We start from the raw sequence: 15,000 nt of genomic DNA on the forward strand, positions 1-15,000 counted from the left end.
ACACATATATATATATATATATATATATATATATATATATACACACACACATATATATATATATATATATATATATATATATATATATATATATACACACACACACACACACACACACACACATAATAAATGCTCACAGTACACACACATAGTGTTTAAAAATATATATTATTTTATATTATTTCTATATTACTATTTCTATATTACCACTTACATAAAATTATATATATATATATATATATATACACACACACACACACACACATTTTTGTAAAACTTACTGGCAAATATATATATATATACACATTTATTTAATGTAAGTGGTGTCAAAGAAATAATATAAAATAATATATTTTTTAACGTGTGTATGTGTGTGTTAAAACAAATTTAAGAATGTGTGTTTATTACATTTAACTTCATAAAGTTATTTCACAATGCGCACAAAAAAGTGCCCTAAAAATAGGCCTTTTGTTATGTTAAATCTTATCGTATTTATTTTTATGGGTTGAAAATGCACCGGGACACATCCTTTAGATAAAGAAAAAAATACAAAAAAGCCAAACCCCGTCTGTCCAACATTTCAATAGAAAAATCTCTGATGTGAAGTACGATCTAAACAAAGCCTAGCCAAGGTCACCAGTGGAAACCCCTGTTACATAAAACGATCAATATTCTAGAACTAGATCAGCCAGTTTCCCCCCAGGGACGGAAAAAGCCTCATTTCGGGAATTTAACACTTCTCCACGCTACAATCAATGTGTCTCAGGCCTGTCTTTCTGCTCTCTCTTGCGCCGCTCTAACGCTCGAATCCACAAAACAAAACGAAACGGAGAACAAAAGTGTGGAATATATTATCTTTTAATAATCAAACATAATTAACCTCAATGAAAGAAATTTAAAAAAGTGCTTAAAGTGGCTTTACTTGCCGATTAAATCACAGCTAGGTTATTGCTTTTATAGTTAGTATAATTAAAGCTAATTACCATGATTTAAAAAGCAATATAATCTCTCTAAAGACCCATAAATGTTGCTTTTCAGATTGACAACCAGTATTAATTAAAGCAGGATTTTTACAGCTAAAGAAATCCTAATTACTTCGGTGCTATAAATAACTTCTTAAAGAGCTGCAATAATTACGCGATTGAATTAAGAAAGCATTGGTCAAAATCAGTTAAGGATTAAAAAAATTGATTTAAACGTGTTTTAATTTTAATTTCACCTGCTATCTTACCCCTACAATTAAACAGGAAGACATCTACGTAAATGTTCACTTTGCATGCGAAGAACGTAATTTGCAAGCTGTGCATTTGTCAAATATTTAACCCCGTGAAAAACTCCGGAGATGTTAAATGCCAAGATGTTTGTGGTCGTGCCGAGACGATAAAAAAAAACCCGGATCAAAACATTTCGGAAAATCTACATGTTAATTCGAGCGAAGCTACAAACCTGCGATCTGCACCGATCCATCTTCACCCAGTAGAATATTGCCAGCCTTCACGTCCCTGAGGTCAGACCGAGACAAAGCGCATACACGTCACGGGTTATTACAATCTTAAACATTAACAATGACGCCAGCGGCTGAAGAACGTATCCGCATGTTTATGAATTTTTCAGACCGTTATTACAGCGGCGATGGCCTGGAGGGAAAAGACCTCATTAGTATTTTCCAGTACTTAACATGCAGAGAAACTTAATTAAATCATATGTTACACTAGTCTCACGGAACAAAAAAAAAAAAAAACAGACTATCAGCGTAAAGACTGGCCCGCTTTGCATCTCATTTGGACACTTCACCCAAAAATATGCTTAAAATTACCTCGAGGATGCGTTTTCATTGAAACTAATATAGAGAAATGCGAGTTGCTCATCAGTGGATGCTTTGCAGTGAATGGGTGCCGTCGGCACAAACAGCTGATAAAAACATCACAATAATCCATCCAATAATCCGGTCCATCAGTTAGCATCTTGTGAATGGAAAAAGTGTATTTGTAAAATAAAAATCCATTTTTCATTTTAAAATGTTTTTATTGAGTCCGTAATCCATATTAACGCTTCTTCCAGCGAAAAAGGTCAACCTTGTTGCAAACAGTGCTGTGCATATTTCTCCCCTGATTCAGACGAGAGCACTTAAGAAAGCACTTTTTTTGCAGAAAAATAACAGCTTGAAGTTAAGATGTGCTAATAACGGATTTGTTTCTCACAAGCGCACAACTTTCTGCTTTACGAGATCTTGATTGATGGAGTGGTCTGGATGATTTGTGGATTATTGTGATGTTTGCATCAGCTGTTCAGACTTTCATTCTGACGGCACCCATTCACAGCAGAGCATCCATCGGTGAGCAACTGATGCGATGCTAAATTTCTCCGAATCTTTTCAGGTGAAGAAACAAAATCATCTACATCTTGAATGGCCGGAAGTCGAGGAAGTTTTCAGGAGGCATGCATACACTTTTTTTCTTTACCTGTGAATCTGTCCATTTTTGTGGAGATAATCTAATCCCTCCAGGACTTCATTCAATATGGTTGCTATTGTAGATTCATCTAGGACGCCGTTTTTATGCTCCCCTTTGTTGAATGTGTGCTTTATGATGTCTAACACTGATCCTGGATGAATAAAAAGGATTCAGAATTATTCAAATCTACAAATTAATGCATGCATATAACATACAGTGAATCAAGCGACATCTGTTTCAAAGAAATAAAACACCGGCGAACGTCTCAGGCAAAACATTTTCAAAAATAAGCTTATTTTCATTGGTGAAACAACGCATATAATGCCGAAAACGTCCGTAGTTGACTGAAAATATTTTTCTCACCTCCACTCAAGAGCTTCATGACCAGCCAAAGTTCATCTTTCACAACAAATGAGGTGTAGTAGGTGACCACGTTTGGATGGTTACACTGGCTCATGGCTTGAATCTCTTTCTGCGGAGACAGATCGAGGTGTCTAGCTTTATAATGGACGTCTTTAATAACGTGCGTGCGCTTTATAAAGCATGCACATCAAAGTAATTGCAGTGGTAGAGATAGAAAAACGTTTGAACCGATTTATAATTGAAATTAGAATAGAATAATTCTATTAAGGCCAGAAAATATTTCACACCAAACCATGTTCATGACTTTATTTGTTTAATTATTTTTGACAAAACATGTAAATAACGATTATTCCCATTTTTTGCTAATTTCATTACCGTATAGGAAAAACTAATTTTTTTACTAATTGTAACTGTATATTATTAGCATTTGGGTAAAAAAAAAAATACTGTATGATAAGAAACTAATTAAAAATGCAATGTAAAAGTTGGAAAAAGTTTGATTGATTTGCATGTATCACTTCAATCATGGAATGAAATCACTGTACATTTCAATTATTTGATTCAACAATCAATTCGAGCGATTGTTAAAAAATATATTTTCTTTGTAAATTATTTAAATTATTTGAAAGCAAAATAAGCATGTTAATTCTTCTGTTATCTTCCATTATTTTGTTATATTTAGTGCTGGGCAATGATTAATCACATCCAAAATAAACATTTTTGTGAACAATATATATATATATATATATACACACACACACACACAATCTATATGTAGAAAATATTTGCATGTATTTATTTATTTATTTATATATATATATATATATATATATATATATATATATAAATTTAAATCAACATCATTATAAATATACATTTTTGTTTTTATAGTATAAGACATACTAACAAGGAAACTTCACTTGTGAAAATATCAAACAAATATGGCAGTGGCAATCAAATCTTCAATACTGATAGTGTTTTTGCGGTTTATTTCAGAGCAGAATTCATGCATGAACATGTGCAGTAAAACCTGTTCAGCTGAAGCAGGTCCGCATGCAACTGATCAAGTCACTTCACATATTCCAGTAATATAAGGCTTTAACAAAAAAGACCGCAGGATGCAAACCTGAAGAAAATTGAAAAAGTACATTACATGCGTGCTGTCGGGGTTCAGCATAAATTTACGCGAACCATATTTCTGTGTCAGCCAATTTGAGAGGAAATCTGGGAGATGTTTAGAGCGGATTCCCATCTCCGGGAATAAACTTGTTTTTGTGACAGAACAGTCATTAATCAAACCATCAGTTTCCAATCTCACTGCACCAAAACAAAGATCAATGGAAAACAAGTCAGTCGTGAGTGTCGGAGTGAGAGGTGTGTGTGTGTGAGAATGATTACAGTAGGGAGAGAAGCATGAAGCATGTTCGTCTCTGACACATATAAAACACATTTTTGAAAAACCGGGGCAGTCAAAACTACCCGTCTCGGCTAATGATGAATTATCACACAGATAAATGTGATTAATGGTTATTGACTTCTGCGACACCAACACATGCACATTAACACAGAAGTTATTTATTCGTTCAGTCATTAAATCTGTGTTTGTTTGTTGAGGCAAATCACTTTCGCAAATTAAAAAACTTAAGGCTTCACTTTTTAAGATTAAGATTTAACAACGGCGCGCGCTTTTATACATTTCGATTACAAAACATTATTTTAAACGATTTATTAATTTTCTAGTTAAAAGCAATCAACCAAACCCACGCAACATTGAGAATTGACTAAAGATTTCATTTGAGCCTTTTTTTAAGAATATTTTTGAAAGAAGTCTCTTATCGTTCACCAAGGATGCATTTGTTTTAATACAATTTCAGTAAAATATTGTTACATATTTCAAGTAGCCGTTTTCTACGTGGATACATTTTTAAAACGTAAGTTACTCCTGTGATGTACATTTTTTTATTATTGCAACTTAAAATAACCGTTTTGCTCTTTGAGTGTATTTTATAATGCACTTTATTTAGCTAAATTTTAGGCAGCCCTTACTGTGCACCGTTTTTCCAGGAATCGCCGATGAATAGAAAGTTAAATTAGACGTTTAAAACATTAACGGTGGATGCGTTTCATAAAAACATCTTTATTTTCTCAGAAGACGTTAACTGATGGACTGGAGCGTTTTTTTTTCAGCTCTCATTCTGACGGCACCCATTCAACGCAGAGGATCCGGCCGCCGAGCAAATGATGCGACGCAAATCTTTTTGGATGAAGAAACAAACTCATCCTCATAAGTTGGGCCAAACTACAACTACTTTAGGATTTTCAAATGCCTATAATAAAAACGAACGGGTGAGATGGAGCCAAAAGATGTCTGTCCGATCGATGCCTTCCCCGTCAGGCTGCTCGAAAAAAGCAAACTGCAATTTACCTGTAACTATTTGCATTTCCATATAACGTGTGTGTGTGTGTGTGTGTGTGTGTTTACATGCATATGCATGCGTATGGCAGAACCTGCGTGAGTAGACACAGCTGTTTTTATGTTGTTCCTCACCAACAGCTCGTCCATGCTGGTCTGGCATTTCTCCAGGTTGATTCTCTTGATGGCCACGCGCTCCTGTCGAGGGCTACAAAGAGCTGCCTGGACGACTGCTGTGGCTCCGCTACCTGCAAAACACGGCATACACGTCTCTAATGAACAAAGCGCACGCCGTGTCAAAGACATTATTCTAGATGAAAGGCAGACAGTAAACATGCCCTCTGGAATATAAAAGCTCGTGCGCAGCAGGTGCAGCTGATCATATGATGTGCTTATAGGATTGATAATAGACGTGTGTGACGCTGTGATAAGTAGCTTTACTGCAGGACTGACGAATTGCATGCTACAAGTTTGCAATATAATAAGTTGTTTTCTTATATCTAAATCAATTAAACATTAAATAAAAAAAATATATTTCTTTTGCATGTTGTTGTATATACTACATATACATATATACATATGTGTATGTGTGTGTATATATATCTATATATATCTATATATATATCTATATGTGTGTGTGTGTGTGTATATATATATATATATATATATATATATATACACACACACACACACATCTACATATACACATATATATATATATATATATATATATATATTTTATATATTATATATTTGTTGTCAAAAGCACTAATTATTTATTAATCAATGTGTGTTTATTTAATAAAAAACACAATCATTTATTTTAATATTATAAATTATTATTGCAACTTAAAACAATTGTTTTCTAATTGAGCATAATTTATAATGCAATTCATTCTTGCGACGCAAAGCTGAATTTTAGGCAGTCACGTACTCATTCTAAAATCATATTAATATGCTAATTTATATATTATCAATTATTGATTACAGGTATTATGAGAGCGGTTATTTCGCCTATTCGGTTGCCAAAATCGACCAGGTGCGTGAGTAAATATCATGCGCAAAACCCCCAAAGGTGCTTAAATTACATTTGAATTCAGCTATTTTGTGTGCATATTATTTGCAATCATTAGACTCCATTTAATCCAGCAGCAAGGAAAATGATCTGAACCCTTGGATTTCCCATGTAAATCCGATCTCGTTCTCAGACAACTCATCAGGAATAGACAAACGCGGCCTGCTCAAGCAAATAACGATACAAACTACTTCATTTCTTTACAGCCCAACTGGCCTTACTTAGCAATAGCCTCGTCTAAACAAAACCAGTATTTTCAGGTTGTCCATCTCTGTAGGTCATCTAAAGCACCTCCGTCAGGTCGAGGTCAGGACTCAGATTTTTTTGGCTGTTGATGCCCGTGTGGTGATTTACGGACTTCTGTCGAGCTTCAGCTGACAAACACACAGCCTTCAGTCTCCTGCTAAACTGTCTAAATCTTATAAACTTTCTCCCTGCATGACGGCAAGCTGCCCGGGTGCCTTTTCGCACATTTTTTGACGTACAACAATGTTTTTTTTTGGGACAGCGGTGGCTTCCTGTTCGCGGGACACCCACGGCGCTCAACTTTCTCCATTTATAGATATGTTTTAGTTTGTTGATGAACGCCGTTCAGAGATGATTTCGTAACCTCGCAAGTCAAAAAAGTGTGTCAAGTGTCCTTTAATGTCAACCCCGCGGACGCAGTCAAACGTCCGTTTTTTTAACTTATGATTCAACTTCTGCTGTGAATATTTGCTCGGTTGTGCCTGAAGTTCCTTTTGAGTTTGTCCTTGATCAACAGACTACAACTAATTTCCTTTGGAGGCAGGAGTATCTTCATACAAACCCTCTGTCTGTCATTGACTGAACCGGGAAGTGAGGCGAAATGAAACTCCATGGGAGCACATACTTTTTCCTGTCAATGTGTTCGGTGTTATGTATATAGGCCAGCAATTACCATTCTCTCAAAGTACTGAAAAAAAGTACCGCTAATCCTATCATGCTATTTAATTATTATAAGTATGTAGTTATATAATTATATAGTTAAAATAATTATATAATTATTTAGTTATACTGTGTAATAATAATAATAATAATAATAATTGTGCTGTCAAACATGTGAATATATATTTATATATTTCCATGAATATAAATATACACACATTTAAACATTTTCAAAATATATTCTGCAAGTGTGTATTTATTTATATATATATATATATATATATATATATATATATATATATATATATATATATATATATATATATATATATATATATATATATATATATATGCACAGTACACATATATTTTGTAAACATTTTTTTATTTTGGATGCAAATAATCTTGATTAATTGTTTAAAAGTACTAAATAATATAATATATAATATTTTATATAAAGTACAATATTTAAAATAAAATGTACAGTAAAATCAGAACTATTTTTGATATATACTTACAATATACAATATTTTTAAATATACTTTATTCCTGTGATGTATTAAGCATCACATTTAGCATCATTACTCCAGTCTTCAGTGTCACGTGATTTCTTAATTCTATTAATTTTAATATGCTGCTCATTTCTTATTGTCAATATTAAAGACCAGTTGTGTGTTTTAATATTTTTTATGAAACTGTGATGTTATATTTTATTTGATGTTATTATATTATTTTATGAACATAAAAGTTGAAAAACAACAACATTTACTTAAAATAGATATCATTTTTAATCTATTTAGTGTTGTGTATATATACACATATATATATATACACACATATACATATATACATATATATATATATATACATATACATATACATATATATACATAGGGCTGGGCAGTATGACGGTATATATCGTTACCGCGGAATGAAATGTGTACCGTAAAAGATTTTTTTATTCCGTGTATACCGCGAAATGGTATAGACCGGTCAAACCGCTGAATGCAAGACTGAAGGATACGCTGGGAGGTTGTGAAACATGGAAAAGGAGAAACGAACAGAGGAGGAGGGCTCAAAAGAAAATCCTGAGCAGGAGGAGGAACTCGTCATTAAAAGAGGTGCAACGTCTGTTGTGTGGACTTGGTTCGGGTTTGCAAAATCTGATAACGAGCAGAAAAACGTGATTTGCAAACGGTGTCATGCTAATGTACTCACTAGCAGCGGTAGCACAAGCAATCTGTTTTACCACCTTAAAAAAAAAAAAACACCCACAACAAAGCCAAAAGATGCAAGCAAGCGGCCCGTCAGCCAAAAAGAAAAGTTTACCTCAGGTTCAAACCACTTTGGCTGAGTCTTTTACCAAAGCCGTGCCGTATGAAAAAAGCTCAAAACGATGGAAAGAAATAACCCATGCAATTACGATGCATATTTGCAAAGACATGGCACCAGTGGAAAAGAAGGGTTTTCGAGACCTAATCAAAACCCTTGATCCGCTTTGTAACGCCGAGCCGCAAGCACTTTAGCAAAGTTGCGTTGCCAACAACGTACAGAGAATTGAACAGGAGCTCAGTAATGTTGAATACTTTTACTAATTTTTTTTGGCCTCATATTTTCAACAAGAAGTGATCACTTTCAATTTTTTCATAAAAGAATTGTAATTGTTTATATTTTGTATTTTTGAAGGAAAAAACTGTTTGATATTTCCTTAAAGTGTTTACATATTTATATTTTCATATTTAAGTTTTCTTTTCCTGTTATTTACTTGAGATATATTTTATATCTGTGAGATGTTACTTTAGAAAAGTTTGTCCACATCAAGCTGTGAAATGTGACATACATTGGAATTGTTCATATGTCATATTTTGTTTACTATATTTATAAGGTTAAAAATAAAATACAAAATAATCAAATAAGATCAAGTCCTTTTCTTTTCTTCACACATATACATATATATATATATATACACACACACACATATATATACACACACACACATACATACATATATATATATATATATGTAATTATACATTAGGTAATCGCACTCATATTGTGTGTAAATATACATTCATATATATATATACACATATATATACGTATATATACATATACATATATACATATATATATATATATATATATATATATATATATATATATATATATATATGTATATATATATGTGACACAATATGAGACGACAGTGTAATAATTCAGTTTAAATACACATCACTGAGCCTGTTTGAAAATATTCCACATTTCCTAGACAATTAATGCCTAAAACGTAATGCACAAATAGCCAATGGCTGCTTCGCATCAGATATGACACATCACATTTGTGACTACACACACACACACGCAGTATAAACACAAACGCAGTGCTGCTATTCACACCGTGAGAGTGTGTGACACACTGCCAACTGCGGCTGACAGATAAGGAGGGGGTCCTGACCGCACACCGCACCGATTAGCAGAAGAAGTGCACAGAAACTATAGAGAAGCTCTCCGATAACGCTAGCTCTTATCTCAGCCGATAGCGTACGGCTTTAACGCGCATCTAGACCCCCCCTGCGCTCACAGCCCTCTGCGTTTCTGCTTTTATTTACCTCGGGAGCGTTGCATCTCCATCAACAACAGCAGACTCCGTTTGAGCTACACTTTCGGGGATTTGAGAACGCAGCGAAATGCCAATGAACGGAAAAAAGAGGGATAAAATGTCATAAAATAACAGCTATTGGTTATTAGGAAAAGTTTGACAACACTTTCAAATAAGGAACATTAATTCGCTATTAACTACAACTTTTCCCTTCAATAAATTCCTAATTAGATGCTTATTAATAGTGCGGTAGGTATTGTGTAGGATTAGGGACGTAGAATAAGGCATTAATATGTGCTTGATTACAACTAATAAGAGGCTAATATTCTAGTAATATGCACGCTAATAACTAGTTGAGACTCTAAAATAAAGTGTTACCAAAAGTTCACTCGTGCAGTTAAAATGCCATCATTATTTTGAAAGTTTACACCCCAGGTTTTTTCTCTTGTAAATATCATGCATGCTTTTACGGTCTCCTATCAAAACGGTGTTTACAAGTAGTGAAGAAATGAATACTTGATTAGTACTAAATTAAATCTTGACGTCTACTTAAAAAAAAAAAAAAAAAAAAAAAAAAAAAAAAGGTTTTATGAAGTCAACTTTCAGTCAACTTTCATAATATTTCAAGATCAGGACTGGAACTTTGGTTTATCCAGACGTAATTATTTTGAAAACATCATGTTCAAATGTAAGTATTAAATGTTATCATCATTCTTTTGAGGAACATTTAATTGTTTATCTTTCAATCATTACATCATATATATATATATATATATATATATATATATATATATATATATATATATATATATATATATATATATATATATATATATATATAATTGCATATATATATATATATATATATATATATATACATATATATAATAATTGCATATTATATAATATATATACATATATATAATAATTGCATATTATATTATATATATACATATATATAATAATTGCATATTATATAATATATATATATATATATATACATATATATAATTGTATATTATATATATATATATATATATATATATATATATATATATATATATATATATATATATATATATATATATAATATTTATTTATTTTTGGCTTGCAATTATTTATTTATTTTTTAGATATTTATATATTTAGTCTGAAGTTTCACTGACTACTATTATTTCATGGTTCTAATTAAAAACAGAAATATATAAATCGACGGATCCGTCTTTCACGACATCAACACGCCGGACGTCCACAAACGTGTCACCCCGATGTCATTTCTCAAAAACCGCCGTTCACATCTTCGTGTAGAACTTTTCCGAATTTGCCAAAATGACTTAAGGCGCTCGCAAGAAGCGAGAAGCGCCCGGTCCGAGCGGCAGAGGGCGTCGCGAGACGAGCGCAAGCGCATCGCATGCAGCAAACGACACCTTTGAATCTCGCAGGCAGTGCGAAGGCGTGCGAGCGCGGATAAGATGCACGCATGCACCGCGCACTCGGAACGCGGATAATAAAATACATCAAATCATAACGGCGGCTCCTGTTTGTCGGTGTTGGATATCCGCCAGCCTGCGCAGTGCATCAACTTCAAAGCCCCGAAACTTGCTTGCACTTTTCTTTTTTTTGCCCCAAAATAACCTTCCCTGCGTGTAACAGCGGCGCAGCCTGACGTCTCGCCGGACACGTGCTATTATAAAGCGCCGTCGCTCGTGACACGTGCGCTGTCATCTAATAGCTCCAAAACGTGAGAAAGAAAGCTCCGCTTCTCACATCCGCATTGCATTACTGTCATCATATGGGGGGGAAAAAAGCCGGTAGGCCCGAACCAAAGGGGCAAACCGCAGCCTCTGACAAGCTCAAATCCATCTGCGACTACCCACCGATCACCTCCTGGAGCTCGTACGCCTCCTTGACAATGGGCCAGCCGGTGGTGAGCGCCGGCTGCGGGGTTTGGACGGCCGCCGGGGAGTCGCTCTGCTCCGCCATGATGCTGCTGAGAGAGTCGCTCTCGCTCGCTCACCTCCGCCGCCGCCGCCGCCGCTGCTGCTGCTGGATCACTACCGCCTGCGATCAACACATCCGGAGAGAGACATCGCGAATCCTACTACAGCGAGGGCTGAGCTCGTGAATATTCATGGCGCGCGCGCCCGTGTCGCAACGACGTGCTGCGTGGATATTAAGCAGCTCATGAATATTAATGCGACCGTGGTGACGTGCTTTGGTGACCTTCGTTGGCGCATCTAGTAACGTTAGCTAGATTTATTTATTTATTGGTTTGTTTGTTTATTTATGCTTTATAATAGCCTAAGGCTCTGTTATTTATTTATTTATTTAGTTATTTATTTATTTAAGTTTTAATAATATTATATGGCCCCGTTACTCATTTGTTTGTTTGTTTATGCTTTATAATTTTCACAAGTCCTGTTATTTGTTTGTTTATTTATGCTTTATAATAGCATAAGGCTCTGTTATTTATTTATTTATTTATTTATTTATTTATTTATTTAAGTTTTAATAATATTATATGGCCCCGTTACTCATTTGTTTGCTTGTTCGTTTATGCTTTATAATATTCACAAGTCCTGTTATTTGTTTGTTTGTTTATGCTTTATAATAACCTACGGCTCTGTTATTTATTTATTTATTTATTTATTTATTTATTAAGTTGTATAATATTATATGGCCCCGTTACTCATTTATTTGTTTGTTTATGCTTTAAAATATTCAAAGTCCTGTTATTTGTTTGTTTATTTATGCTTTATAATAGTCTAAGGCTCTGTTATTTATATATTTATTTTAAGTTTAATAATATTATGTTGCCCCGTTACTCATTTATTTCTTTGTTTATGCTTTAAAATATTCAAAGTCCTGTTATTTGTTTGTTTATTTATGCTTTATAATAGTCTAAGGCTCTGTTATTTATATATTTTAAGTTTAATAATATTATATTGCCCCGTTACTCATTTATTTGATTGTTTATGCTTTATAATATTCAAAGTCCTGTTATTTGTTTGTTTGTTTGTTTGTTTGTTTGTTTTGTTTGTTTTTATGATTTATAGGTCTAAGGCTCTGTTATTTATTTAGGTTTTATAATATTATATGGCCCTCTTATTCATTTATTTGTTTGTTTTTATGATTTATGAAGTCTAAGACCATGTCATTTGTTTATTCATTTATGCTTTATAATAATCTAAGCACCTGTTATTTATTTATTTATTGATGCTTTACAAGAGTCAAAGGCCCTGTTATTTGTTTGTTTGTTTATGCTTTCTAATAGTCATACTATGATGATCTCTCTCTCTCTCTCTCTCTCTCTCTCTCTCTCTCTCTTACACACACACACACACACACACACACACACACACACACACACACACACACACACAGCTAACAGCCTTATAAAACACTTTAATTGCATTTTAAACATAAGTAAAATCTTGATGATTTTATCTTTATGTATCAAGAATTTCACAATAACTGATCTGTAAAACTAAGTCAACGCAAAAAAGGCAGGCTATTGGAAAAACAAATCTATCCGTCGACCAGCAGGTGCCGCTGTTTCATAAGATTTGAAAGCTAAAGTGTGTCTCTCTCTCTCTCTGTAGTTACGTGCTTTTATTTTGATGCTTGATTTTATAGGGGGTTTATTGTAAGAAGCCAGGCTAACAAAAAGTGCTTAATTACACGTGAGTAAATCGTAAAGAAAAATTAGTAACGCATTAATAGCCTACTCATTAAAAATCCCAGATGAAAATCGCACAGATAAACACTGGTTGCTTGTTAGAACACAATAAAACATTAAATAAATGCAAATCTAAAATCACCACCCGTAACGATAAACTATCTGAATCATTTTTGTTAGTTAAAATAAATAGCATAAAATATGCATATTAAATGAAAAACGAGCTAAACGAAAATTACAGTGTTGCTTTGGCAACTAGCTGAAATTCGTTTAAACCGCAGCCTTGAAATTACAATGGTGTAAACAAACACTAAAACAGAACAAAAAAGGTTAACCTAAAGAAAAAAAACTGATAAAAATTGCAAAAGCGCACATATATCTGGGTAAAGTAAGTGATATCTAAATCTAAAAATAAAATCTAATTATAAAATAAATAGTATAATAACAGTATATTATTAGTAGTAGTAGTATATAATAATAACCATAGTATAATAACAACGATATTAAATAATTATTGTATACATAAATACTATAATAGTATATTTTAAACATAAAATCACAAAAAAAAAAAACACTGATTATGAAGCATTTATATATCATTCTATAATGTAGCTAATATTTTTAGTTCTTTTTTTAAGTGCACTTAACTGTGCTTAGGAACTAAATACGATTTTAACATACTATCTCTGTATTTTTAAATATATATATATATATATATATATATATATATATATATATATATATATATATATATATATATATATATATATATACATTTAGTCATTTAGCAGACGCTTTTATCCAAAGCGACGTACAAATGAGGTAATATATATATATATATATATACTATATATATAGTTACACTTGAACCCATCTTTCACAGACTTATAATGTGCTTCACATTTTAATACATAGATAGTATGTTAAAACGGCATTTAAGTTAATTTTGGGGGGTGAATAAATAACGACAGCGGATTTTAATTATTATTTTTTTTCCCCGAACTGTTTCTTTAAGCGACGCTTTTGTGATTGACAAGCGCGCGGACCAATCAGCGCCGCGGAGGAGGAGCGCGTCGGCCGCGTTCCGCTTCCCCACATCGGAGCGAGTGGAGGATCGCGACACAAACGGGCGGTGCGAAACCCGCTTCCATCATCACCAACATCATCACCGGAGCCGCAACGGATCAGGCGTGAAAGAGCGTCGCGAGCCGCATCGGCCATCGACTTTGCACATCAGCGCGGGCGTCGAGAGGCTCCAGATCCGCTGGAAATGGCAGGGATCCTGGCGTGGTTCTGGAACGAGCGCTTCTGGCTCCCGCACAACGTGACCTGGGCAGACTTGAAAAACACAGACGAGTCCACCTTTCCGCAAGCCGAGGATCTGTATCTGGCTTGTCCTTTGGCGTTCTGCGTGTTCATGATCCGGCTGGTCTTTGAGAGGTACGTGTCACGTCTTCATCAGCAGCATCATCACCACCACCAGCATCATCATCATCATATAACTCAGGGTTC

At 33.9% G+C, this 15,000-nt stretch overlaps 2 protein-coding genes across 3 annotated transcripts in view; one reads left to right on the top strand and one right to left on the bottom strand.

Moving 5' to 3' along the window:
* stk39 (serine threonine kinase 39) overlaps positions 1 to 11,999 on the bottom strand; it is a 56,562-nt gene extending 44,563 nt beyond the window's left edge. Inside the window, exons 1-5 of the mRNA XM_043249564.1 lie at positions 11,687 to 11,999; positions 5,365 to 5,477; positions 2,817 to 2,925; positions 2,463 to 2,604; positions 1,447 to 1,502 (exon numbers count right to left, since the gene is read on the bottom strand). Coding sequence (XP_043105499.1) covers positions 1,447 to 1,502; positions 2,463 to 2,604; positions 2,817 to 2,925; positions 5,365 to 5,477; positions 11,687 to 11,792 — 526 coding nt within the window. The 5' untranslated portion in view covers positions 11,793 to 11,999. The remainder of the gene's footprint in view (positions 1 to 1,446; positions 1,503 to 2,462; positions 2,605 to 2,816; positions 2,926 to 5,364; positions 5,478 to 11,686) is intronic.
* Positions 12,000 to 14,466: 2,467 nt separating this feature from the next.
* cers6 (ceramide synthase 6) overlaps positions 14,467 to 15,000 on the top strand; it is a 36,762-nt gene continuing 36,228 nt past the window's right edge. The window contains exon 1 of one of the 2 annotated variants that reach the window (XM_043249571.1): positions 14,467 to 14,928. In XM_043249571.1, coding sequence (XP_043105506.1) covers positions 14,759 to 14,928 — 170 coding nt within the window. In that variant the 5' untranslated portion in view covers positions 14,467 to 14,758. The remainder of the gene's footprint in view (positions 14,929 to 15,000) is intronic. The other variant, XM_043249570.1, reaches the window with a different exon arrangement.

Source organism: Puntigrus tetrazona, chromosome 9, assembly GCF_018831695.1.
Source record: "Puntigrus tetrazona isolate hp1 chromosome 9, ASM1883169v1, whole genome shotgun sequence".
Lineage (NCBI taxonomy): Eukaryota > Metazoa > Chordata > Actinopteri > Cypriniformes > Cyprinidae > Puntigrus > Puntigrus tetrazona.